The following is a 27,518-nucleotide window of genomic DNA, read 5'->3' on the forward strand; positions in this document are numbered from 1 at the left end:
AGTCCTGCAGTTGGTGCACAAAGGTTTGAAAAAGTTCAACGCAGTAATGAGCGTATAAGCTCGGAAAAAAGTGAAGTACACTCAAAACTACAAAACTGAGCGGGATAGTGAACCCCCCCCCCCCCCCCCAAAAGTACACCAGTTCGAGTTGCAGATAATTTTTCACGTTCTAAGGTGTATGAAAGTAAAAATATTACTTCTGGAGGGAAAACTATTCTTCATAGACATGTAGAAACGCAGAGGCATGTGCAATGTGCTGCAAGACCGATAGGGCAGAGAACTTCTAACTTCACTTTCGTTCCAGGACTGAATGTGAACAATTAACTTAAGGAGACGGTAATATGGCTCTGTGCATTCATAGGTGAACACTACGTATCTTGCAACGTTATAGAACATTTGCCTGCGTTACTGAAGTCAGTAGCTTTCGATTCAGAAATTGCCCTAAAATTTACATGTGGTAGAGCGAAAGCAACTGCAATGTGGAACATGTTACAGGTGGCGAAAGTACAGACACGCCACGTTATCCGCTTCGCAAATTTAAGTTTTCAGTAACTGTTTATTAATCAGCTGATCTCAGTTGTAGGCCTACCAATCAGTTGTGCGGTGTTGCTATAGTGGACGTAGGACATGGAAGGATAAGGCATGCATTTTTTGATATGACTGCAGCAATTGAGACAAATGCTGTAAATCTTTACAACAGTCTGATTGGATGCCTAAACTTGGACAATATACCAAATAAGGAAAACTTAATAAGTTTTACTGCCGAAGGAGCTAGTATTACAATGAGCAAGTATAGCCTCTTGTCTAACCCTCTGAAAAGAAATTTTCCTAGGATTGTCACCCGCACAGATTGTACTGGTGTTTAAAGTACAGTCCAGGATCCCGGGTAAAGGGACTCGAGACACACTTTCGTCCAGCCTTGTTCCGAATTTTCGAGTTAAGCGAACGACGAGAAAGAATGTGTATAATTTCCTAATCCAGTGATTAAACATGATTCAAACTACGCATTTTCCTGTTAAATGAGAGATTATTGGGCAGTTAAGTTGCCAGCATGTTCCATGTTTTGTTTGAGCATTTTACGGAAAGGATCTGCGTTCGCAAAAGTTGATTCGTCCTTCCTCCAATGATGAACATAGTTCCTCAAGTTCGTCGGTGGTCTAGCGGTTCTAGGCGCTCAGTCCGGAACCACGCGACTGTCGCAGGTTCGAATCCTGCCTCGGGCATGGATGTGTGTGGTGTCCTTAGGTTAGTTAGGTTTAAGTAGTTCTATGTTCTAGGGGACTGATGACCACAGATGTTAAGTCCCATAGTGCTCAGAGCCATTTGAACCATTTGAACCTCAAGTTCGTTTATCCCCAAGAAGAAAATTCAACAAAGAATAGTTAAGATTTTTCCACATGGCTGATGAAAGAAAACGACTTCACAGCAAAGAGTGCGATTTTCCCTGCCTCGTTTTAAAGGAAGAAAAACTGTATTGATCATTAGAAGAGACAAAAACACATTCTGAGACGACAGCAGTGTCGTAAAACAACAATTACAATTTTATTTGAGAAAAAGATATACGTCTGAACAGTGTAAAACACTGCCTTAGCTACAAATCATTGGACAGCCAAATGAAATCGTATCATCCCTCGTTGGCAGACAGTAATATTGTATCTAAATTTTCCTGTAGGAGAACTAAGGAAACGGTTAGCCCGCCCGGCTAGCCGCGCAGTCTAACGCGCTGCTTCCTGAGCGGTAAGGCGTACTGGCCCCCGGCACGAATCCGCTCGGCGGATTAGTGCCGAGGTCCGTTGTGCCGGCCAGCCTGTGGATGGTTTTGAAGGCGGTTTTCCATCTGCCTCAGCGAATGCTACATCTACATCTACATTTATACTCTGCAAGCCACCCAAAGGTGTGTGGCGGAGGGCATTTTACGTGCCACTGTCATTACCTCCCTTTCCTGTTCCAGTCGCGTATGGTTCGCGGGAAGAACGACTGTCTGAAAGCCTCCGTGCGCGCTCTAATCTCTCTAATTTTACATTCGTGATCTCCTCGGGAGGTATAAGTAGGGGGAAGCAATATATTCGATACCTCATCCAGAAACGCACCCTCTCGAAACCTGGCGAGCAATCTACACCGCGATGCAGAGCGCCTCTCTTGCAGAGTCTGCCACTTGAGTTTATTAAACATCTCCGTAACGCTATCACGGTTACCAAATAACCCTGTGACGAAACGCGCCGCTCTTCTTTGGATCTTCTCTATCTCCTCCGTCAAACCGATCTGGTACGGATCCCACACTGATGAGCAATACTCAAGTATAGGTCGAACGAGAGTTTTGTAAGCCACCTCCTTTGTTGATGGACTACATTTTCTAAGCACTCTCCCAATGAATCTCAACCTGGTACCCGCCTTACCAACAATTAATTTTATATGATCATTCCACTTCAAATCGTTCCGCACGCATACTCGCAGATATTTTACAGAAGTAGCTGCTACCAGTGTTTGTTCCGCTATCATATAATCATACAATAAAGGATCCTTCTTTCTATGTACTCGCAATACATTACATTTGTCTATGTTAAGGGACAGTTGCCACTCCCTGCACCAAGTGCCTATCCGCTGCAGATATTCCTGCATTTCGCTACAATTTTCTAATGCTGCAACTTCTCTGTATACTACAGCATCATCCGCGAAAAGCCGCATGGAACTTCCGACACTATCTACTAGGTCATTTATATATATTGTGAAAAGCAATGGTCCCATAACACTCCCCTGTGGCACGCCAGAGGTTACTTTAACGTCTGTAGACGTGTCTCCATTGATAACAACATGCTGGTTCCCCTTATTCCGCCTCAGTTACACTATGTCGGCGATTGCTGCGCAGACATTTGGTGTTACACTCATCTAGTATACACGTTCCCGGGGGAAGGGGTTCACTGGAGGCCAAACCGCACAATAACCCTGGGTTCGGTGTGAGGCGGCGGTGGGGTGAGTGGACTGCTGTACCCTTTTGTGGGGTTGTGAACCACTGAGGGCCACGGCAGGGACGAAGCATCTCCGTCGTTTCTAGGTCCCCGGTTCAATACACAATGCAAGGCAACGGTTATCTCGGAAAACGTTCTAGGCCCATACAGTCGAGATGTAGTCGTAGGCACGCTTCACAAAGCGTTTTATTTTTCTGTGTTCTCAGATGCTCCAAATCGAGGAAATACAAAACCTTACACTCAACGCAAGTTCAGTACTTCGATGTTAATCGCGGGATACGCCAGAGATTGCTAGGTTTTTATGAAGACTCCAAGAAAACCCCATAGACGCTTTCCCAAGAAATTGAATCTCAACCTGGGTGAGGATCAGTTACACAATGAATTCTGTGATTTCTAGAATGCATACGCTGGAGTCGATAAAAGAAAACCGAAAGACTAGATTTGGGTACATTTCTCTTAGCAGCAGACCACAACTGACGCCTCCCATTCCCAACTGCTTAGGCTTATACTTATTTTTAATTCCTACCAGTAACTCATTTGCTGAAAGTATCTTCAGTATAATGAAGAAATAGTGTCCAGAAGAAAGAAACCGGATGTCCGCGGCCTTAATGAAAAGAAAACATGAAATAAAAGTGAACTTTTCTCTAAGTTGTAGCGAATTATTAAAATTTTTGAAAGAGAAAGGGGATAACGAAGGACTACTGAAAGCAGCAAAGACCAAAGCAATACATGCTTTCAAAAATACGAAACAGTTATGTTATTGTTAGACATTTTCTTGAAGATTTTTATCTCTTTTTTGTCTGAACTTTGAATTGAACTTATTTTATGCCTGTAAATGTCCATTTAAAAATTCATTTCATGTTTAAGTGGCGAATCCATAATTATAAATAAGAATGAAAAGGAGAAGACTTCCTTTTTTATTTTTGTGTTAACGTAATATTAAAACTCAATTTTGATATGTTTACACCATGTAGATATAAAAACTGTTTAATATTACTTATGATACTTGTGGCAAACTATTAACGTTTTCTTCATTCCATATGCTAGAAACGTAGTCCAGCTCAGGGTTTCTTGAAAAGTGGCATCCCTAATTAAAGCTGTGAGAGCTATGTCAGGGTAGCATTGTTTGCGAATAGCATGGTTCCGGTTTTGAACCTTGGTCCGACAAACAGTTTTTATCTATTAGAAACTTTCAGAACGTTTACCCCCTTTTTCGAATAGCGGTATAAGTCTTTGTCTCGGGGCGAAATTACAACGATATAACAATTTTTTAGATACGTCATAAAAATTTCTTTTTCGCTGCGTAACAGTTTTACGATACCTGTTCGCTCATCCTGGGTAGGCGAAAACTTTTATTGACATATGAAGTGAACACTCGGAAACATTAGAAAGCAGACGTAAAAACAGAATACCTGCAGCTAATGCATCCTGTACAAAGCACTGTGAAGTGCATGTTAGAGGATATCACGATTTAGGGTTTCTTCCCGTTCTAATCGCGTATGGCGAGCGGTAACAGTGACTGCTTAAATTCTTCTATGTTAGCTACCTGATTAACCAGGTCATGTCTTCACGGTCCGTAGAGGCGGCGTATGTAGTGAGCTGAAGATTATCTCTAAGTTCTCATTTAATGTGGTCCTTGAAATGTCGTAAGCAGACTCTCACAGGACAATTGACGTGAATCCTCAAGTGTTTGCCATTTCATATTTAACCTCTGACCGTTCAATGCCCTGACTGTAAAAGTTAGGAAGCGCTGTTGTGACATCACTCTTAGGTAATTGCAGGACGAAAGGCACGTGTTCACACAGGAAAAGCTCAGTCAAACACAAGCGTAGTAATTGTTTTGTCCATCATTTATCAGGGAGTCTACTTCCAGTTTAAGATTACAGCAAGGTGGTTGGCAGTCTTACCCAGCATGGACACCAGCGAGATGAGAGGGTGGCGCCGGTCCACCCTGAAGTTGGCGCTCGTGTTGGAGTTGACCCTCGGGTACCAGAGGCCAGCCGCCTTGATCAGCGTCCGCAGGTGCTTGCTCTGTTGGGAGAAACGTGTTTAGCTTATTATCCTGAACGTCTAACACTATATTCAGTAGAATAACCAAGGTATTCAGATTTCGGACTCGATGTCCAAAATTTGTTTAGGCAATTTCCCAAAGTTTCGCCATACGCAGTATTCGGCAGTTGGTGGGAGTCCACCAGATAGCAGCCTCGGGCGGAGGCCCAGGTCCAGAGACTCACCTTGGCCCGCAGCTCGGCCTCCATGCCGCGGACGGATCCCCACTCGGCGACCTGCATCAGTCCGTCGGTCGCAATCTGGCCCTCACCCCAGAAGGAGAAGTTGCGCTCGTGCGTCGCCCCGATCACGTCGCTGAAGTGCGTGAGCCACAGCGAAAATGGGAAGTCCTTGGGGTGGGTCTTGTTCGACCAGATGCCCTCGAACACCATCTGAAACCACGTCCAAAACCGTGCTGTAACTTAGGCTTCAAGTGCAGTTCGAGAAACAACTCTTAAAACAACGTAGCTTATAAAAGTTTCTGGGGCTTTCTCATAGTGAATACAGTATATATGACTCCGGCGAAATATCTTCAGACTCTCAGAAGAATATGATAATTCCAATACCAAAGAATCCGACCTGAGGGAATATCAGTTTGGGTTCTGGGAAATTAGGTAATGCTGACCCTAGGACATCTCAGAAAATAGGTTGAAGAAAAACAAACCCGCACTTGCAGCATCTGAAGGTTCAATAAAAAGCTTTTGAGAATGTAGACTGGAAAACGCTCTTCGAAATTCTCTCGCTGTCAGTGATAAAATATGGGGTCTGAAAGGTTGTCTGCAACATATATAGAAACCAGACGGCCTTTATAAGAGTCGAACGACATCAAAGGAAGATGATAGCTGAGAAGGGGAGGACAGGGTTGGAATCAATCCACCACGTTTTCAAGCTTCTGAAAAGCTGATAATTAGTGCAGGAAACAAAAGAGAAGTCTGAAAGAGAAATTGAAGTTCATGGGAAAGAAATAAATGTGTGATGACCAGATCCAGCAGCCTGCATTTTTCAGCGGCATAGCGGAAAAATGCTACGCTTAAACTGTTATGGCAGGAAGTTTTTGGAACGAGAATACCGCAACTCAGAGTGCCATATTTCGTATAAGCAGTAACCGGTCAGGAGCTGAGAGGAATATGCAAACCTTCTTTAAAGAACGCCAGCCATCACTGTTTCCATATCCAGCAATGTCATCCATCGAAAATGTTTGGGATTTGTTCGTCACGTTCCTCACGCAACACTATTGATCGTAGACTCGTGTACAAATTGCCTAGATTGTGCTATGCGAACATCCCCACACTTCCTTAAGTTTCATGCTATTATTTAGAGGCTCTGACTGTGCCACTTGGGAGCATCACATCGTACTGAAATTCAGACATTATGTAGAGTTTTGTAATTCCAATTATTTGTGTAATCTGTAAGTTATAGAAGGTAAATGCAACGATACATTGCTAGTTCAGGAATATGTGCATAAGATATACAGACTGCCGGATCAAGTCATGACGCAAACACTTGTTGGTCTTGTGCGAGGATGAACGGTTAGGTGTTCAGTCGAGAGGCTGTCGCAAAAATATTTTCATGCAGGATCCTCCACGTGTGTAGAATACAGCAAAACGTATCCTTCGGAGCACAGTACAGTTTCTTATACTGTAAAATATTCCCAACTTTACTGTGGCGGCATTCCCATTGCCGTTACAGACTCAAGAGCTGGCATCGTGTATAAATGTGTTGTGTCCAGCATGGAGCCGATGTGCAGGTCTTCTCCTAATTCATTTGAAGTGGTCTGACTTCGGAGCCTGCTAGGCCGGCTTAAGGGCTAGTGATTTTCGCATGACATCATCACGTCTTTCCCAGCACCTGTTAGCGATAAACTAGGGAGAGGAAGCAGCTCTTTCCATAGCAATATGTTAGTGGTAGAAGGGAATGGAATGAGAACGCCATTATGCAGCTCCTAAAGTTATTGTAGTTCAGGTCAGCCAATAGGCTGTTTTCTATAAATGCCCAAATATGTCTCAGCATCTTTGTGTCATCATCGATGTGTCCTTTTATTCACTTCTGTAAAATGTAAACATTTTTAAGTAATAAATATTGCAACAATATTAGGACTAGAACAGTTTTTGTCAGTTGTTATTATTACCTTAATTTTTCTACAATGTGGCGTTCCATAGGATCCTCTTTACCTTACTGTATATTGGTAGCTTCTCATGTGCAGTTAAATGATGTTACTGTGAGTTTGGTTGGCGAGTTAACAAACCACTTTTCCTAAAAACGTAATTTTGTTGCGTTTAAATATTTCGCGACTATATTTTACCATTACTTACTTATCCGTTCTCTCCTGAATTCTCAACTGTCGTGGAACTGCATGCGCAGTCACTGTTGCTGTTCACTTGCTTTCGTATTAGTTTGCTGCCGATTCAGAACTTTGTCCACTTTATCCCTCTGTCCCTTCCTTCCCCTCCCCCCCCCCCTCTCTCTCTACTCTCTATCTCTCTCTCTGTGTGTGTGTGTGTATCTGTTTGTGTCGTCTTTCCTGTACGGCTCTTTTAGTGTGTTTAGTTGTACTCCATTGCATAGTATATCGTAGTGCAGTCGTTTACAGTCTGATTTACTTCAGCTAATGATTCTCTAAGTGGAAGTTTTCTTCTGTTATAGTTGTGTAGAGTAGGTTGTGGGTGGTTTCTAATATCTTTAAATCTTTTTCTATTTTAGTTAGGTGACAGTTATGGGCTATTATGTGGCCAGCAAGTGTGCTATTGGAGCAGTTACTTTTTAGATTTCTAAATATCTTGTTTTAAAGTTCATGCATGTTTGCCCCATGCATAGTGACTGACAAGAGTCGCATGTAAGGTCGTAAATGCGTAATCTGTCCATTATGATTCAGGGAGTTGCCTGTGTTCTAAGATTTTTCTGTGTTCTGTTGTCTGTTTTGTACCCTATTAGAAATCTCTGTTTCTTTAAAATGTTGTAATTCTGTGAACTATTTTATTACTGTAGGAAAGTACGTGCCATTTTGGTTTTTGTGCGTGTGTTTTTGCCCTGTAAGTCCTGTGTGTGGTCATCGATTGATGAGTTGTTCTGTGTTGTTGTGCAACGTCTTGCGTGCATGTGACCTGTTCATTCCCTGACCATTTACATATTTTTCGGTATAGTTTCTCTATCATATGGGTATGATAAGCCTGCTCGTAAGCCTCTTTGCCTGAAGGTCGAAATGTTTAAACGTAATTTTGGGAGTTTCTTGCAGATCGCAAAATACAAGTTAGATGGCAACAACCCTTCGTGTAGGTAGGAAATTGCGTGGCCTCTGGGGTGGAGGTTGTGTTTAAAAGTGTTTAGCAATTCTGAAGTCAGTTGTCACTGATATTCTAAGTTATTTTTCCGATACAGAAGGCATACAGTAACTCGAAAATGCGTTCCCGTTTGTGTGTGTGTGTGTGTGTGTGTGTGTGTGTGTGTGTGTGTGTGTGTGTGTGTGCGTGTCATTCAGATTCGTCATTTCCTAGTTCTCTAGGAGATAGTTATGCTGTAGTGAGTGTAAACTTGCCTCATAGCACACGCGAAGCCGTTTGCTAGCTTAGGTGATATTTAATGTAAGAGGCGGACTTAGTAAGATGTAACAGAATCTAATAAATCATATTTGCACGGCGAAAAGTTGAAGTTTTTGTGTGACTTCCGACCTACTGAGTTTGAAGTGTTACCCAGTTCTGTCCTTGTGAGTATTGTCGGTTGAAGTTGCTTGGTACCATTTGGAGGCGGTGTATTGACCAATAGCGCTGTTCGTTTTCCAGTTCAATGGCTCATACTCAAAAACTCTCTGAATGCAGTTAGACAGCTACAGGCAATTAATCATTGATTTGTCGCGCACACAAGTTTAAACCTGTCTCTTGGGTCAAAGCGAGGCTGGAGACTCTTTTTCGGACTATTTCGTAAAAGCAGCAGTGCGGAAGACCGATCCGAGTCTCCCAATAAATGTTTCCTAATTAATCCTCAGATAAATACGAGGGGCGTTTGAAAAGACCGTACAAATTCCGAGAGGTAGCACCACTGGTGCGTATCGAGGTCATGTTTAGTTAGTAGCATCTTTGGGAAGAACGCACACCAAGTTCAGCCATATTGGTCTATTTATTTGTGTTTGGCAATCGTGTGAATCAAGGAAGTCGAGTGATTGTCAAAAAATGGTCGAAAAAGAATTTCGTGTGGTGATTAAACATTACTTTATCAAAGGAAAAACGCCTCAGGAGACTAAAGAGAAGCTTGATAAACATTACGGTGACTCTGCACCTCCGATTAGAACAGTCTATAAGTGGTATCAAAATTTTCTGAGTAGCCATATGAGCACAAGTTATGCTGAACGTTCTGGACGCCCTGTGGAGGTTACGACTCCAGAAATCATTGATAAAATCCATGATATGACGATGGATGTCAGAAGAGTTAAGGTGCGTGAGATTGCTAGTCCTGCGGGCATCTCAAATGAATGGGTACATGATATTTTGCATAAACATTTCGACGGGAGATAACTATCCGCAAGATGGGTTCCGTGATTCTCACGCTTGACCAAAAACGGAATCGTGTGAATTGGTGCAAGGATGGTTTGCAGCTGTTCAGGAAGAATCCGCAGGACTTTAAGCGTCGTTTCGTCACTGTGGATAAAACATGGATACATTAGTATACTTCTGAGACCAAACAACAATCTAAACAATGGGTTACCACGGGAGAATCTGCACCAAAAAGGCGAAGACACGTCCTTCGGCCGGAAAGGTTATGGCGAGAGTCTTTTGGGATTCGCAAGGGATAATCCTCATCAACTATCTGGAAAAGGGTAAAACCATTGCAGATGCATATTATTCATCGTTATTGGACCGTTTGAAAACCGAGCTGCAAGAAAAACGCCGGCGATTTGACAGCAAAAGAGATTTTCCATCACGACAATGCACCAGCACACACCTCAGCAGTTGTGGTCACATAATTAATGGAAATAGGATTCCAACTCGTGTTTCAGGACGACAAATGCATCACCTGTAAGGACGGGTTTACCCCATGAGCTGAGCTACCTTGTATTTGGCCTCATCGCAGGCACAGCACTCGAAGTCGTCGTCCTCCTTCTTGGACTCATCCTGGGAGGGCAGCTCGCACAGCTGTCGGCTCAGGCTGCCGTCGTCCGCGTACCAGTTGTTCGGGTCCTCAAACACCATGGCCCTGCAGCATTCGGTGTCACACTAAAGTAATGCAGTCACACACGTCTAGCAGGAAACAGTACAATTTGACAATGAAGTCACAGAATCACTGTATGCGTTTGTGTATTTACGGCAACTGAAGAGAGTGAAAGAGATTAAGAGAAAAGTAGTATGGCTTTAAGTGATTTTGGTAAACAAGATATGATTTTCAGCACCAAGCGCCTGATGTTTCTGAAAGGGAAAGTTTACAATCACTGTTTATTGCCAGTTTTGGCTTAGACAGTGAGATTTGGACTTTTAATGTGAAAACTATTCAAAACCTGAGGGTTGCTAAGTTAACTACAGAGAGACACCTACCTGTTGGTAATTTTTATGAGAGACAGGAAAGCAAACAAATCGATTACAGAACAACCTCCAGTTGAAGATGTAACTTACTCGTATAAGTATATCATATGTACTTAGTACGATCAGATCCTGTAGTAACCGGGCAGAAAGTCGTTGGGTAGTTGTGTTAGGAATGCGTGGTTTTTTAGATTCGAGCACCCGTGCAGTTTTCTGTAGACAGTGAGTCGTTTGATTCGCGTGGAGGCTGTCGGAATCTTGGGTTAGGTCCATGTACTGCCCATAAATAGTGCACCGCATCGCAGAGCGATCTGTTCTAAACGGCGGGGGGGGGGGGGGGGGGGGGGGGCGTAGCGTACAGTAAGAGCTGCTCAACAGCAAACACGTTTCCGCCACTCTGCTCAATAGGTACCGTGGATGGAGGATTTCCCTGGCGATGCAAGTCCGAGAAGGATATGGCTGTAGAAATGCTACAGAAAAGACTGTGAGTGCTGCAAATGCTAGAATATGTTCTCGTCATTTCAATAGTACTGAGCGCACGAGCGATGGGACACAGTATCTCCCCAAGGTAGCGATGAATTGAGGATTTTCCCATACGACCATTTCACGAGTGTACCATGAATATCAGGAATCCGATAAAACATCAAATCTCCGACATCGCTGCGACCGGAAAAAGATCCTGCAAGAACGGGACCAAAGACGACTGAAGAGAATCGTTTTACATGACAGAAGTGCAACCCTTCCGCAAATTGCCAGAATTTCAATGCTGGGCCATCAACAAGTGTCAGCGAGTGAACTATTCAATGAAACATCATTGATATGGGCTTTTGGAGCCAGAAGACCGCTCATGACTGCACGACCCAAAGCTTTACGTCTCACCTGGGCCCATCAACCCCGACATTGGACTGTTGATGACTGGAAACTTGTTGTCCGATAGGATGAGTCTCGTTTCAAATAGTATCGAGCGGATGGACGTGTACGGGTATGGAGACAACCTCTGAATCCGTGGACCCTGCATGTCAGCAGGGGACTGTTCAAGCTGGTGGAGGTTCCGTAATGGTGTGGGGCATGTGCAGTTGGAGTGTTATGGGACCCCTGATACGTCTAAATACGACTCTAACAGGTGACACATACTTAAGCATCCTGTCTGATTACCTGCATCCATTCACGTCCATTGTGCATTCCGACGGACTTGGGCAATTCCAGCAGGACAATGCGACACTCCACACATCCAGAATTTCTACAGATTGGCTCCAGTAGTACTTCCCTGAGTTTAAACATTTCCGTTGGCCACCAAACTCCCCAGACATGAACATTATTGAGCATGTCTGGGATGCCTTGCAACGTGCTGTTCTGAAGAGATATTCGCCCCCTCGTAGTCTTACAAATTTATGGGCAGCCCTGCAGGATTCGTGGTGTCAATTCTCTCCAGCAATACTTCAGACATCAGTCGAGTTCAGAACACGTCGTATTGCGGCACTTCTGCGGGGGGGCTCTACACGCTATTAGGGAGGTGTACGAGTTTCTTTGGCTCTTCAGTGTACTAGCGCCAGCCATAGTCCACCACGTGCAACAGAGTAAAGGAAAGAACGTTTCAACAAAAGTGAAAGCCATAGAAGATGCATAGAGACTTCAAAAAAGCTTTTATCACGGAATAAGTGTGTTGATAAATGCACAGTTACAGATGAAGTGTTTGTAATTATCTGGAGAAAGTCAGTTAACTGAATTCCGTTGGGGCCTTGCACAGCAGAAATGCTCGTCTGGAAAGCAAATGCAATAAACTGCGAGCAGATAACAAAAGTCTTCGAAGTCAGTTGTCATCAACGAAACGACATCTGCAGGATGACGAATGGAATAAAAACGCAATTGTGTCTCGTGAAATTCATCGAATACTGGACAAAATATTTTCATCTAGTCATATCAGAAGTGTGTTACAAGGGTCAAAATTGGTTTGATGGGACAGAGAGGACATCTGAAAATCGATTACCTTGCGTATCCTCTACCTGCAGTACGAACCTTGCTTTCTTGGATAAACCGCAGTTTCAGTTGCCATCCTGGTATTTTGAAGGATGTTTTAGTAATGATGTAATTGCGGGCTGGAACACTGACTGATAGGGAAGGTATTTGTGTTTTGTTATTTGATGAAATGAACATTGATAGCAAAATTTGTTATGAGTAGTATGATGACAGGAGACTTGGACCTCACAGCAATGTCTTTGTTGTTATGGCGCGAAGAAGCAGCCCATCTACTTCAGGTTTGATATTCAAATGATAGCTGCACTCTTGACCGAAATAACTGTCTCGTTGGCTAGTATTTGCTTTAATGTCATGGCTGCCAAGCAGACTTGGTGCAAACACTACTTCTGTCTGGAAAGATCTTGGTGTTACTCACAAAAACACTCGTTTCCCGCACACAAGTAACTCTCTGATACGTGTGTGGGTGTTCGCTCACGTCCCACATTCGCTAAAACTTTTGAGAAACCAATGCATTGTGTTCGGAAACAAGGCAGATACAAAAGCTGTATTCGAGAACTGTTAATTTTGTACAGTGCGAGATGAAAATATGCCCTACGTTATCTCATCAATACATTACAGAGAACGACAGCGAGTGCACTCAGCAGCTCAATTTCAATATCACACAACTGCATAGGCGATTCGTTATTTAATGCTGAAGAAGAGCACACCAATAATTTCATACAGATGGTGGATGAGACCTTCGATGTGGTCAGTTCAAGGGCTCGCGAAAGTAATAAACCATTAGCTTGTGGATTCGGCTTTCATTTTGAAGCCCAAGAGTAATGCCTACGTAAATTTTGTAAATGCTCAGAGAAAATAAGCGCTGGCTCCTCAAAGCATCGTCTACTATTTCAAAAAGGATTTTTGAAAACTATACTTTCACTCTTCAGTGACTTAGCGGCTTATAATACTGAATATATTCTCACTGCAAGGCTAAATCAAGACTGCCTGGGGAACATTTTTTCCGTTATAAGAGGCCTGGGATATTTTTATAATCATTTATCACCAGTTGAGGTATAGAGCTGTATAAGATTGTTGTTGTTGGGAGCAAACGCCCATGATGTTCTTCTATCTAATGCATCGTGTGTTGAGCCAGACGAAGAACGAAGATTTATGACTGCAAGGGCATTCGGCAGCATCCGGCCAGGTATGTCTCAGGCATTGGCAATGATTGAAGCAGAGAAGGAGACCGAAGACCTAGATCTCACAGCAGTAGATTTCGATGTTTCACCAGTGTTATTGGCTCCCGACTGCAGCGTTGAAGGATTCAAATTTCTTGCTAGATATGCAGCATACCGATGCAGATAGTACGACAGATCACTGGGTATACCGACTGGCGAATTACTGACAATGCCAGAGGATACGTCAAGTGGATGTCTTGGCATGATTTCTCGTGGAGGTTTGCTAGTACCCTCAGAAATGTGGCTTGAAATAGCTAGCAAATTTGAATTAATTTTTGCCAAGATCCACAGATACGACAATTTGTCCAGGGAAACTGGAATCATTAAGAGCCTGTGCACTATACTTAGCGAGCGTTTCCCCACTGTTCACCCTTTACGCCAGAACGAGAACATTTATCCGATTACGCTGGCTGTCAACAAAAGACAATGCAGACAACGAAGAGGAAACTCACCACCGCAAAGCAAGGAAGTGGCACTTGTAATCGGTTTAGGGTACAAATGAACAATATACGCGGAAATAAAGTTATGTAGGAATCTAGATTAGTGATAGAATTGAAGGTCGTTTGCCATTTTATTTCGTAGCAGGACCTCTTTGGTTGTCATCTATGGCACCCTTACAGCACAGAGGTATGTCGACGATATTCTAAGTCCGTTTTGTTGCCCTTCATAGCAAGCCGACTTGGGCTTACATTTCAGCTATAATGCCCGCCCGCACACGGCGAGGGTTTCTACCGGTTTTCTTGGTGCTCGCCAAACGCTACCTTGGCTAGCAAAGACGTCGGATCTCTCCCCATTTGAGAACATTTGACGTGCAGGGCCATCAAACTAGCTCGGGATTTTGGCGATCTAACGAGACATTTGGACAGAATTTGGCATCATATTCTTCAGGAAAATATCTAGAAACTGTGCCAATCACTGCCAAGTCGAATAACTGCTTGCGTAATGGTCAGATGTGGACAAACGAGTTATTGATTTGCTCAATTTGTGAAGCTCTTTATCTTGAATAAATGATCGAGTTTTTCTGAAATTGTAATAATTTGTTTGTTGTAAGTGTGCATTACATCTACTGATTTCCGTCCCATTTGGGTAATTCCTTCATGGTGCGTCGTCCTTTTTTTCCTTACAGTGTATTTCATGCACTGTATCTTAAGATACGCAACCCAACTAACACCATCCATCCGAGGAGCAGATAATGTAAGTTGGTTTGGCTAACTTAAAGTGCATGAAATATTTTTCCGGGTCAGTTTTATTTTGTCCATCCTAGGGGTAACACTTAGAAGCGACAGGAAAGAGCAGTTAAGTCTGTATTGGGGAAGGTGGAGTGACGACGTACATTTTTTCAAGGTCTCTGAGAAAATGCAGTGCATCTGCAAATAAAATATTATATAAAACACTAGAGCCACTATTTCTACTGTATTGTTCCAGGAATTGGACAATAATAAAAGAATGATCGACAACAGATCCCGAACGAATTCAGAGACACTGTTAGGATCTTAACATGGCGATACACCCCGAGCGAAGGTGTAACACAAATTTTGAAGGATCCTGAATGGAAATCTCTGGAAGAAAGACGACATGGTTATCGCAAAACTCTGTTGCGTAAATGTAGAGAACCTGTATTCGAAGAACACAGTGCGCCCGTTACGCTCTCACCATCGTATATCTCACATACGTATCATAACAATAAGATAAGAGAGACTAGACACTGCAGAGAGGTCAATAGCGTGAGGGTACAGAATTTGGCTGAATTGTGTACAGTCGTCTGTAAAGGGCAGAAGTTATTCGCTCAAGTGATAATAAAAGACTAATGAATCGATATAGCAAGGGCGATATGATATTGTGCATTAAAATAATTATTTAAATAAAAATCTTTTAATATAACATGTCCTCAAAAGGACTAAAATGTATAAAATAACTTCTCCTAGACGCTTACAGGCTCATAACCTCATGCAGATAGTCCTGAAAATTTGTGCTTATGAATTCTGAATAGCTACGACAAGACTTGTATAATTTAAAACGAAAAACGTAGTGTGCATCTAATAGATAGTTGATGTGTAATATTTCATGTAAGTCTCTAACAGTGTCGTTGCATTGCAAATGATTTGAAGTGTTGTGTGATTTTTCTCAACCACAGTTACTGTCTACTGTCTCCTTACTATTATGTATTGCATGTGACCCAAGTTTTTCGTTCTAAATTTTACAAGTATTGTCATAGCTATAAAAAATTCCACAAGCAGAAGTTTTCAGGGCTGCCTGAATGGAGTTAGAAATCTGTATGAGGCAGGGGGGGGGGGGAGGAGCGGGGGTGGTCGGTGAAATTAATTTACACTTTTTAGTCCTTTTTAAAAATGTGTCACATTAAAATCTTTTTATCCAAATAATTGTTTCTGCTGTTTACTCTTGCGTGTGTGAATTTTTTCAATCGATTTCAAACATTTTGATGAGATAACAACAGAGATATGTGGTAAATTTCAGGTTTATTTCAGCTTCCCTTCACCTGAGTCAACAAAAATATTTCTCTCTCCTACGTATATCTAGTGAGAAGACCGTGAAGGTAAAAATGAGAGAGAATGGAACTTACCCAGAGCCTTACCAGCAATCGTTTTTACCGCGAAACATTCGCGGCTGAAGAGGAAATGAAGATTGATTGATTGATTTGAGGGAGGGGACCAAACAGCGAGGTCATCGGTTCCATCAGATTAGGAAAGAAACTATCCCGAATTTTGCCTGAAGCGATTTACTAAAATCACAGAAAATCTTAATCAGGATGGCTGGACGCGGATTTGAATCATCGTCCTCCCGAATGCGAGTCCAATGTGCTAATCACTGCTCCACCTTGCTCCATGGAAATGAGGGAAAAACAATGGTACACAAATTACACACCAGACAAGAAAGCGAGTTAATATTGCATTGTCATCCGGTTCTGAGCTGTGCTGAACGTTTCAGGTCTCTAGTTCATCGGCAAGTCAGTTTAATATCAATTGCTAAATATGTACCGAACAGACAGGAAAGCAAAGTACCCTCCGCCATACACCAGACAAGAAAGCGAGTTAATATTGCATTATCATCAACTTTTGAGCTATGTTGAATTTTTCAAGTCTCTAGCTCATTGGAAACTCACCTTGAAATCAGTTGCCAAATTTGTATCGAACAGACAAAAAAAAAGGATGTTTCCAGAATGAGATTTTCACTCTGCAGAAGAGTGTGCGCTGATATGAAACTTCCTGGCAGATTAAAACTGTGTGCCCGACCGAGACTCGAACTCGGGACCTTTGCCTTTCGGGGGCAAGTGCTCTACCATCTGAGCTAGCGAAGCACGACTCACGCCCGGTCCTCACGGCTTCACTTCTGCCAGTATCTCGTCTCCTACCTTCCAAACTTTACAGAAGCTCTCCTGCGAAACTTGCAGAACTAGCACTCCTGAAAAAAAGGATATTGCGGAGACATGGCTTAGCCACAGCCTGGGGGATGTTTCCAGAATGAGATTTTCACTCTGCAGCGGAGTGTGCGCTGATATGAAACTTCCTGGCAGATTAAGTTCGAGTCTCGGTCGGGCACACAGTTTTAAACTGCCAACTACGAGGTATCCACTGTCGGATGGGCGAGGGGCACACTGCGAGGAAAGTGCCCTGTGCACATTCTCAGCACCAGTAGTGGAGTCTTAACGGAACTCTCACTACGTATGTTTTTGGATAGGGTCAGCCTTTAGCAAAACACTGTAGAGGCAGAGGCAAACGACCTCCAGAAGAAAATATTGGCAAGAATCCTTGTGAATATTCAGCAGAAAACTGGATGTTTATAGAAGAGCACCACGACTCACCGGAAGATGACGCAACCGGAGCCCTTGGGCGGCGCGTTCCACATGACCTGCACCTCGGTTTTCGGCAGGTCGTCGGCCTCCGAGATGGTGTTGACACACTGGTCGTTGAAGGTGGTGAGGGAGTCGCCAAACAGCTGGAAGCTGCCCACGCGGCGCGGAGACGCGTCTGCGCGCGGGTCCTTCGGCTCCACAGTCAGCATGAAGCGCGTGAACATCTGCAGGCGGCCGTGCGTGCGCGAACCCACCAGTGACACTGCAACAGCACGAGTGGACGGTGTTTAACCGAACTATTAAACTAACACCCTTACTGAGTCGTAAATGAGACGTTCCACGCTGTACTCTATTACGAGGGTCCCTCCAAAAGAAATGCACACTATTTTTTAAAAAAAATACAGTTTTCATTCTGCATGTGTGAAAGTTTTACAGTGTGTAGATACATCCTTCCCGCTTGTTTTCAAACTTAGTTCAACCTGTTCCCGTGAGTGGCGCCGTCACAGTATGTCTTCAATATGGCTGCTACACTTGACGTTCGTCAGAAGCAACGTGCTGTCATAGAATTCCTGTGCTGTGAAAACGAGACAGTGGGAAACTTCCACAAAAGGTTGAAAAATGTATATGTAGATGCTGCTCTCGATCGCAGTAGTTAGTTGGTGGGAAAGCAGGTTACGTGATGAAACCGGGCACGGCAACATCGAGGATTGTCCTCGCAGCAGCACGCCCCGTACTGCACACACTCTAGACAATGTGCAGAGAGTTAACGAATTGGTGACTGCTGACAGACGCATCACAGTGAACGAATTCTCACGATACCTTGGGATAGGGGAAGGAAGTGTTTGCAGAATACTGAAAGTGTTGGCGTTAAAAAAGGTTTGTGCCATGTGGGTTCCCAGGATGTTGACAGTGGCTCACAAAGAGAAAAGAAAAACGGTATGCAGCGAACTTTTGGGACAGTACGAGAATGGTGGAGATGAATTTATTGGAAGAATTGTGAAGGGTGATGAATCATGGCTCCATCATTTTTCACCAGAGACGAAGAGGCAATCAATGGAATGGCATCATGCAAATTCATCCAAGAAAAAAAAAAAAAATCAAAACCACACCTTCTGCTGGAAAAGTTATGGCTACGGTGTTTTTCGATTCCAAAGGACTCTTGCTTGTGAACATCATGCCAAGTGGAACCACCATAAATTCTGATGCATATGTGAAGACACTGAAGAAACTTCAAGCTCGACTGAGTCGTGTTCGACCACATCGGCAAAAGCAGGATGTTTTGCTGTTGCACGACAATGCACGGCCACATGTCAGTCAAAAAACCATGGAAGCGATAAAAAAAACTCGGATGGACAACACTGAAACACCCGCCTTACAGTCCTGACCTGGCTCCATGTGACTATCATCTCTTTGGCAAACTGAAAGTCTCTCTTCGTGGAACAAGGTTTGAAGATGATGACTCCCTTGTGTACGCTGTCAAACAGTGGCTCCGGAATTTTACTGTGCGGGTATACAGGCGCTGGTTCCGAGATGGCGTAAGGCAGTTGAGAGGGATGGAAATAATACGGAGAAATGAAAATATTGTTCCTAAAGGATGTATCTACACACTGTAAAACTTTCAAACATGTAGAATAAAAGATGGATTAAAAAAAAAGTGCATTTCCTTTGGAGTGGACCTCGTACATATTAGAAGGGTGGGATGTATGGGAACGGGAGATTGGAAAAAAATGGAAGATGTGTTGGCCGCAGTTGACAGAATTCAGGCTGGGCTACGATGGCATTGAGGTACCTTAAGGCAACATCTGTTGGGCCGCGATGGACTGAGCTACTTTAGGAAAATATCTGTGGCACCTTTGGTGCGTAATGTATCGCCTGGGATCCCTGATGTCATAGTGCCTTTCGACTAGCTTGTCGTAGCTGGTCTACATTCACCTCAGTGTGAATGGCGAACAGTGGCAGGGACGCGAATCTCTGGGTGGAAGGTGAAAGTGGGTACTGGCCGCACAGCTATCCCCTTACATCTTAAAAACAGGTATGAAGTATTTCCCATTGCTGTTAAGTACATCTGAGTCAGCACAGGAAGCCTCCTCTGTTGGAACTAGGATCGATCTTCCTGAAAGGTTCCAGAGAAGCGCGGAAGGTGCGTTCGTTGGTCACTGGGAGTTCCATCGTTGCCGAGTAATGAAGCCTCTTGAGAAAATAGGAGGCAGGGCGGGAAGGAGGGCTGCTGTCCGCTCGGTACGTATGCCAGGTGATCTCCTCCGAGATGCGGAAGATGCTCTGCTGGGGGCTGTGGGTATACTGGGTGCACCTGGCTGCAAATCGTGGCTTACACCAGCGATGCCTGACACTTAGGTTCAGAAGCTACCTGCAGTTTCTACTGGCAGTTCTCTGCATTGGTGAAGACAGCTGTCCACGCGAGTGTGGTTGAAGTTGAGCGAGCAATTTGCAGCAATGTTACCAAATCTGATCATAGTCCTCTGGTTTGGAGCCGAGTGGAAGGCTTGAACTAGTGTCTCAGTCGATTCTGTGACTATCTTGGATGCGTGTTTGCCGACCACCACTACTGGGGGGAGAACTGTAATAAAAAATTTAAAAAAATAAAAAAAATGTTCTAATGTGTGTGAAATCTTATGGGACTTAACTGCTGAGGTCATCAGCCCCTAAGGTTACACACTACTTAACCTAAATTATCCTAAGGATAAACACACACACCCATGCCCGAGGGAGGACTCGAACCTCCGCCGCCACCAGCCACACAGTCCATGACTGCAGCGGCCTAGACCGCTAGGCTAAGCCCGCGCGGCGGAGAACTGTAGGATCCCTCTTAATAGCTCGGGCGTGCACTACATGCAAGAAGTGGCTTCTAGGATAGCGGCATACATGTGGCGTGCACATATGGGTTGTTTTAGAATAGAGGAATCGCTCCACAGGCCTGATAAATATTTCGATTACAGAGACGGAAGAATAGTAGCCTCAACAATTTCAGAGAGAAATATTCGTCATGACACAAAAGAGAAAGCGAAATTAGTATATTTACACTACTTGGGAAGATCCCAGAACTACTGTAGTTTACAAACAGTAATAATTCCCTTATGGTGTTAGGAACAGAAAGCTGGCTGAAACCAAATGCTGATAGCAACGAAGTTCTGAATTCAGCTTGGAATGAATACCGCATAGATCCATGTAGGTTGGACGTCAATGATGGGGTAGCTTTTATAGCCGTAAATAGTACAATAAGATCTGCGATGTTAATACAGATTTCGAATGCGAAGTAGTTTAGCCGAAAATAATTTTAAAAAGCAGATTAGACATGATAATCGAATGCTATTACAGATCCCCGCCTTACGAGCATTGTTGACGGTACATTTCGAGAAAAACCTGGAGAATATTGCGCGTAAATTTCTTTCTCATGTTGGGTTACTGGGAGACTTAACTTACCAGCTGTAGACTGGGAAACTTAAGGGGTTAGGGAAGATAAGGAGGACAGAAAATCGCGTGAAATTGTTCTACTAGCCTTATCCGAAAGTTATCTTGAGTAATTAATCAGAGAACCGTGTCGTGAGGGTAACGTTTTAGATCTCCGGGTTACTAAGAAGACTGAACTTTTCGTCTCATCGTAGAGCAGACAATCAGTGATCATAAGGCCGTTATAGCATCGCCGGCTACATGTGTCGACAAAATTATAAATGAAGACTGGATGATACTGTATTTCTGCTTAATAAGTGCGACAAGAAACAGATTTCGGATTACCTGGGCAGTCAACAGCAAACATTCATCTCTGAGATTAAAAATGTTGAGTGCTCACAATTCAAGAGTATTGTAAAATATGCCTTAGAAACGTGTGTGACTACCAAACTTACGACGCCTGGGAAAGATGCGCCGTTGTTCGTTTGTTAGAAAGTTGCTCCGAAACTAAAGAGAGCTTCATTGCAGACTTCGGTAGGTTTGTAAACAGAGGAAAGGAAGATTTGCGTTAACATACAGTCGACGATGTGAAGGAAAGCCGCGTTGTTCTCAGGAGAAGAAACATCCCAGCAATTGGTTAAGCCGTTTACGAGAACTACAGGAAATCTAGAACTGGACGTCCGGATGTGGGATCCTGCGAAGTCCAGGAAGTTGAGCACTGCGCCAACTTTCTTCTTTTTTGTTTTTATTTATTTATTTCTATTATTGACTTCAGTCTTACCCGTCTAGTGGACCTTACTCTTGGTGTTAGTGCTTGGCTGAATATACTGTGTTCTAATGGGGATTCACTGCAATATCCTTGACAGTTAGAAGTCTTCTTAAAAGTCAAAATTAATCTCCGAAATAAAATCCTTTAACTGAAATAAAGTCTTCTCGATGCAGAAAATATTTTAAAGATAATTACCTCATCGGTAACTTAAATGCTATTGGAGACTGAAAATTCTATGGAAACTAAGTATCTTCAGGAGCAAAATACGTAAAGACAGTACCTCTTTCAAGCCTAACCGTTCCAATTATCGCTCACACTACTCCCAATTACCACAACACCATTTTGAAAGTGTTTAGCGTCATTCCGTACTGTTCCTCACGAAAACCACGAAAATTTTGTTAAAATTTCGTATATGACCATTATGTTGTGATATGGTCCCAATGAACCATGAACCTTGCCGTTGGTGGGAATGCTTGCGTGCCTGTGCGATACAGATAGCCGTACCGTAGTTGCAACCACAACGGAGGGGTATCTGTTGAGAGGCCAGACAAACGTGTGGTTCCTGAAGAGGGGCAGCAGCCTTTTCAGTAGTTGCAGGGGCAACAGTCTGGATGATTGACTGATCTGGCCTTGTAACATTAACCAAAATGGCCTTGCTGCGCTGGTACTGCGAATGGCTGAAAGCAAGGGGAAACTACAGCCGTAATTTTTCCCTAGGGCATGCAGCTTTACTGTATGGTTAAATGATGATGACATCCTCTTGAGTAAAATATTCCGCAGGTAAAATAGTCCCCCATTCGGGTATCCGTGGGGGAACTAATCAGGAGGAAGAAAACTGGCGTTCTACGGATCGGAGCGTGGAATGTCAGATCCCTTAATCGGGCAGGAAGGTTAAAAAAAAATAAAAAGGGAAATGGATAGGTTAAAGCTAGATATAGTGGGAATTAGTGATGTTCGGTGGCAGCAGGAACAAGACTCATGGTCATGTCTATACAGGATTATAAATGGTAAAACTGGTAGAAACCGAACTCGGGGAAGATCAGTTTGGATTCCGTAGAATTGTTGGAACACGTGAGGCAACACTGATCCTATGACTTATCTTTGAAGATAGACTATGGAAAGACAAACCAACATTTCTAGCATTTGTAGACTTAGAGAAAGCTTTTGACAATGTTGACTGGAATACTCTCTTTCAAATTCTCAAGGTGGCAGGGATAAAATACAGGGAGCGAAAGGCTATTTACAATTTATACAGAAACCAGATGGCAGTTATAAGAGTAGAGGGCATGAAAGGGAAGTAGCGGCTGAGAAGGGAGTGAGACAGGGTTGTAGCCTATCCCCGATGTTATTCAATCTGTATATTGAACAAGCAGTAAAGGAAACAAAAGAAAAATTCGGAGTAGGAATTAAGATCCATGGAGGAGAAATAAAAACTTTGCGGTTTGCCGATGATATTGTAATCTGTCAGAGACAGCAAAGAGCCTGGAAGAGCAGTTGAACGGAATGAACAGTGTCTTGAAAGAAGGATATAAGATGAACATCAACAAGAGCTAAACGAGGATAATGGAATGTAGTCGAATGAAGTCACATAATGCTGAGGGGATTAGATTAGAAAATGAGACACTTAAAGTAGTAGGTGAGTTGCTATTTGGGGAGCAAAATAACTAATGATGGTCGAAGTAGAGAGGATATAAAACGTAGACTAGCTATGGCAAGGAAAGCGTTTTTGAAGAAGAGAAATTTGTTAACATCGAGTATAGACTTAAATGTCAGGAAGTCGTTTCTGAAAGCATTTGTATGGTGTGTAGCCATGTATGGATGTGAAACATGGACAAAGAAGAGAATAGAAGCTTTCAAAATGTGGTGCTACAGAAGAATGCTGAATATTAGAGCACTTGCCCGCGAAAGGCAAAGGTCCCGACTTCGAGTCTCGGTCGGGCACACAGTTTTAATCTGCCAGGAAGTTTCATTAGATGGGTAGATCACGTAAGTAATGAGGAGGTACTGAATATAATTGGGGAGAACAGGAAATTGTGGCACAACCTGACTAAAAGAAGGGACCAGTTGGTAGGACACATTTTGAGACATCAAGGCATCACAAATTTAGTGTTGGAGGGTGTCGTGGAGGGTAAAAATAGCAGAGATAGGCAAAGAGATGAATACACTAAGCAGATTCAGAAGGATGTAGGTTGCAGTAGTTACTCAGAGATGAAGAAGCTTGCACAGGATAGAGCAGTATGGGGAGCTGCATCTAACCAGTCTCCGGACTGAAGACCACAACAACAACATGGTAGATCTTCAGACCGAAGACGGGTGCTAGTCTATCCTGCGCAAAACTTTTCATACCTGCGTAACTACTGCAACCAGTTTGAAGCAACTAACTGTATTCGATTTTTGGTCTCTATCTACTATTTTTACCCTCCACCCACACTTCCCTCTCTTACCAAATAAGTATTTCTTGATGGCCAAGATGTGTCCTGCTTACTGATTCCTTCTTTTAGTGAGGTTGTGTTATAATTTTCTTTTTGTTTCTATTACGATTCAGTACAGAATTCTTCTGTAACACCAGTTTTCTAAAGGGTCTATTCCTTTCTTGTCTAAACGATATGTAGTCTACGTTTCACTTTATTTCAAGGTTATGACGTATATAACGTTATTCAGTATGTTGGGCTTTCATAAATCCGAGATGTATTGCGACCAATCGATCTATTCCAAATCTACTGCTTCAAATGAAAACCCCTTTGTTCGTCATAATCTTAACTGATTTCTACGTGATAGAAGTCAAATACACAAAACTCCTTGATATTATTCATCCCTTTACATATTAATCCTTTTACTTATATTTACATTATCAGTTTTCTTCGTGCGGTTAAAATTTTTGTATTTGGTTTCCTTTTAGAAATCATGCCCAACTTTACTAACATTTGTTGGAAGTCAGAACCACATCTTATTGCCAGTGAGACAATAGTATTTTTGGAGACTAGCTTCCATCAACTACCCCTGCGAAACCTGATATTTAGTAATTAAAACACAAACAAAGACGTATCAGTAACTTTCATAACATTTTATTTAGAGGAAATGCAAGTACTGTTTCGTAATCCCCTAAGCAAACGAAATGGTGTGGTGTTGATCATAATAACATCGTTAAATTTTTATTTTGGCGTTTTTTTAGTGATTCTTATTTTTGTATGTTTCTACCCCTTTCCGCTCCTTTCAATCCCGTCAGTCATATTATAAACGCAATTTGCACGTGAGTAGAACCGACAAGTTCTGAGGGTCTCTCAATTTCATTTGGATGCAGAGAACTATCCGTATTATTAGCCATCAACATAATTTCAATTTTCACATCGTAATTCTGTCTCAGGGCTTGTCTGATGCCTTGGAAAGGACATCACTAACCTTAGAGTAAAAGCAACAGGCTCAGATAAAAGGGGGTCTTTTTGGCAGTAGTGCCTGCCTAGCCGATTACTGTGGCTTGTGCCTTGGCAGATGCTTGAGCAGACGACACACGTGTGTTTGTTTATAACGTGGCGCTGCATTGTCTTTGCACATGGTGAAGGAGGCAGCACTGACTCACAGGGGCAGCAATGTATTTCAGTCGTTCTGTGCATCGGTGTGGTGTTATTTATGAACAAAACTGTAACACCTCAAGATGATGCCACTGTCAGTTACTTTGCTGCCCTAATAGCGAAACCTGTCAACCATCGCGACCAGCTCGTGGCTTTGCCTCTGGGCAGTGTTGGCTGTCCGCGTGGGCCGGCTAGAGTTCGCGGGGTTATCTGGCGCTGTGTTCTGGTCGCTGACGTAAAGCCCTGCCTCTGCGTCCCTTTATCTGCAGTTTCCGGGAAGGCGTCTGGCGGCTGACTAGTGCCTGCGGGCCGGTGCTCCAAGAAGCAGCGACGGATGCACGGCCGCCTCTTGAGGTCAGGGCTTTGAACGCTCCGGTAGCGTGGCGGAGCCGTACCGAAGCGATCCTGCGCCCCTGGCAGGTTCCCAAAGCTGCGCTCCCCTACCTCTTCCCCCACCCCCCATTCCGTAAAATTACCTTATTGTAATTTTCTCTACGCAGATTCAGCAAATTTTATAATTTTATGAGTGAATTTAATAAAAATGAAAAATAATCAAAAAAGTACATTAATGAATGGCGGTTATGAAGAATATTGCGCACAACAGGTTAAATGTATCGGTGTAGTACATAAATAACAAACTGTGTAAACTGTCTATAAATTTGAAGGTAAAACAAAAGCTAATGTAAATTAATTTTCGTTGTGGTTGTTGTGGTCTTCAGTCCTGAGACTGGTTTGATGCAGCTCTCCATGCTACTCTATCCTGTGCAAGCTTCTTCATCTCCCAGTACCTATTGCAACCTACATCCTTCTGAATGTGTTTAGTGTATTCATCTCTTGGTCTCCCTCTACGATTTTTACCCTCCACGCTGCCCTCCAATACTAAATTGGTGATCCCTTGATGCCTCAGAACACGTTCTACCAACCGATCCCTTCTTCTAGTCAAGTTGTGCCACAAACTCCTCTTCTCCCCAATTCTATTCAATACCTCCTCATTAGTTACGTGATCTACCCATCTAATCTTCAGCATTCTTCTGTGGCACCACATTGCGAAAGCTTCTATTCTCTTCTTGTCTAAACTTTTTATCGTCCACGTTCCACTTTTATTCATGGCTACATTCCATACAAATACTTTCAGAAACGACTTCCTGACAGTTACATCTATACTGGATGTTAACAAATTTCTCTTCTTCGGAAACGCTTTCCTTGCCATTGCCAGTCTACATTTGATATCCTCTCTACTTCGACCATCATCAGTTATTTTGCTCCGCAAATAGCAAAACTCATTTACTACTTTAAGCGTCTCATTTCCTAATCTAATTCCCTCAGCATCACCCGATTTAATTCGACTACATTCCATTATCCTCGTTTTGCTTTTGTTGATGTTCACCTTATAACCTCCTTTCACGACACTGTCCATTCCGTTCAGCTGCTCTTCCAGGTCCTTTGCAGTCTCTTACAGAATTACAATGTCCTCGGCGAACCTCAAAGTTTTTATTTCTTCTCCATGGATTTTAATACCTACTCCGAATTTTTTTTTTGTTTCCTTTACTGCTTGCTCAGTGTACAGATTGAATAACATTGGGGACACGCTACAGCCCTGTCTCACTCCCTTCCCAACCACTGCTTCCCTTTCATGTCCCTCGACTCTTATAACTGCCATCTGGTTTCTGTATAAATTGTAAATAGCCTTCCGCTCCCTGTATTTTACCCCTCCCACCTTCGGAATTTGAAAGAGTATTCCAGTCAACATTGTCAAAAGCTTTCTGTAAGTCTACAAATGCTAGAAACGTAGGTTTGTCTTTCCTTAATCTATTTTCTAAGATAAGTCGTAGTGTCAGTATTGCTCACGTGTTCCAATATTTCTGCGGAATCCTAACTGATCTTCCCCGAGGTAGGCTTCTACCAGTTTTTCCATTCGTCTGTAAAGAATTCGTGTTAGTATTTTGCAGCCGTGGCTTATTAAACTAATAGTTCGGTAATTTTGACATTTGTCAACACCTGTTTTCTTTCGGATTGGATTTTCGTATGATGTATAAAAAACAACAGATTTTCTTTGTTCCTAATACGGTATTAACAGCGCATAAATTATTAATTAGAAACAAATTAATTCGGAGATGATAAAGTATCCATGTCCAGGAATCGTATTTTTGTTATAAATTTACTTTAGATTTCTTTTGAAGAAGCAATAGCAGTGGCTGGAGGGGAAATATAATTATATCCACTATCTGGTCAAAGATCCAGACTT

At 42.9% G+C, this 27,518-nt stretch overlaps 1 protein-coding gene across 1 annotated transcript in view; it reads right to left on the reverse strand.

The window, feature by feature from the left end:
- The window catches only part of LOC124788311 (spondin-1), a 214,498-nt gene that overhangs the window by 56,310 nt on the left and 130,670 nt on the right, over positions 1–27,518 (reverse strand). Inside the window, exons 3-6 of the mRNA XM_047255546.1 lie at positions 17,537–17,789; positions 10,055–10,199; positions 5,201–5,407; positions 4,874–4,997 (exon numbers count right to left, since the gene is read on the reverse strand). Of these exons, the coding sequence (XP_047111502.1) occupies positions 4,874–4,997; positions 5,201–5,407; positions 10,055–10,199; positions 17,537–17,789 (729 nt within the window). The remainder of the gene's footprint in view (positions 1–4,873; positions 4,998–5,200; positions 5,408–10,054; positions 10,200–17,536; positions 17,790–27,518) is intronic.

The sequence above is a fragment of the Schistocerca piceifrons genome, chromosome 3 (assembly GCF_021461385.2).
Source record: "Schistocerca piceifrons isolate TAMUIC-IGC-003096 chromosome 3, iqSchPice1.1, whole genome shotgun sequence".
NCBI classification, from domain to species: domain Eukaryota; kingdom Metazoa; phylum Arthropoda; class Insecta; order Orthoptera; family Acrididae; genus Schistocerca; species Schistocerca piceifrons.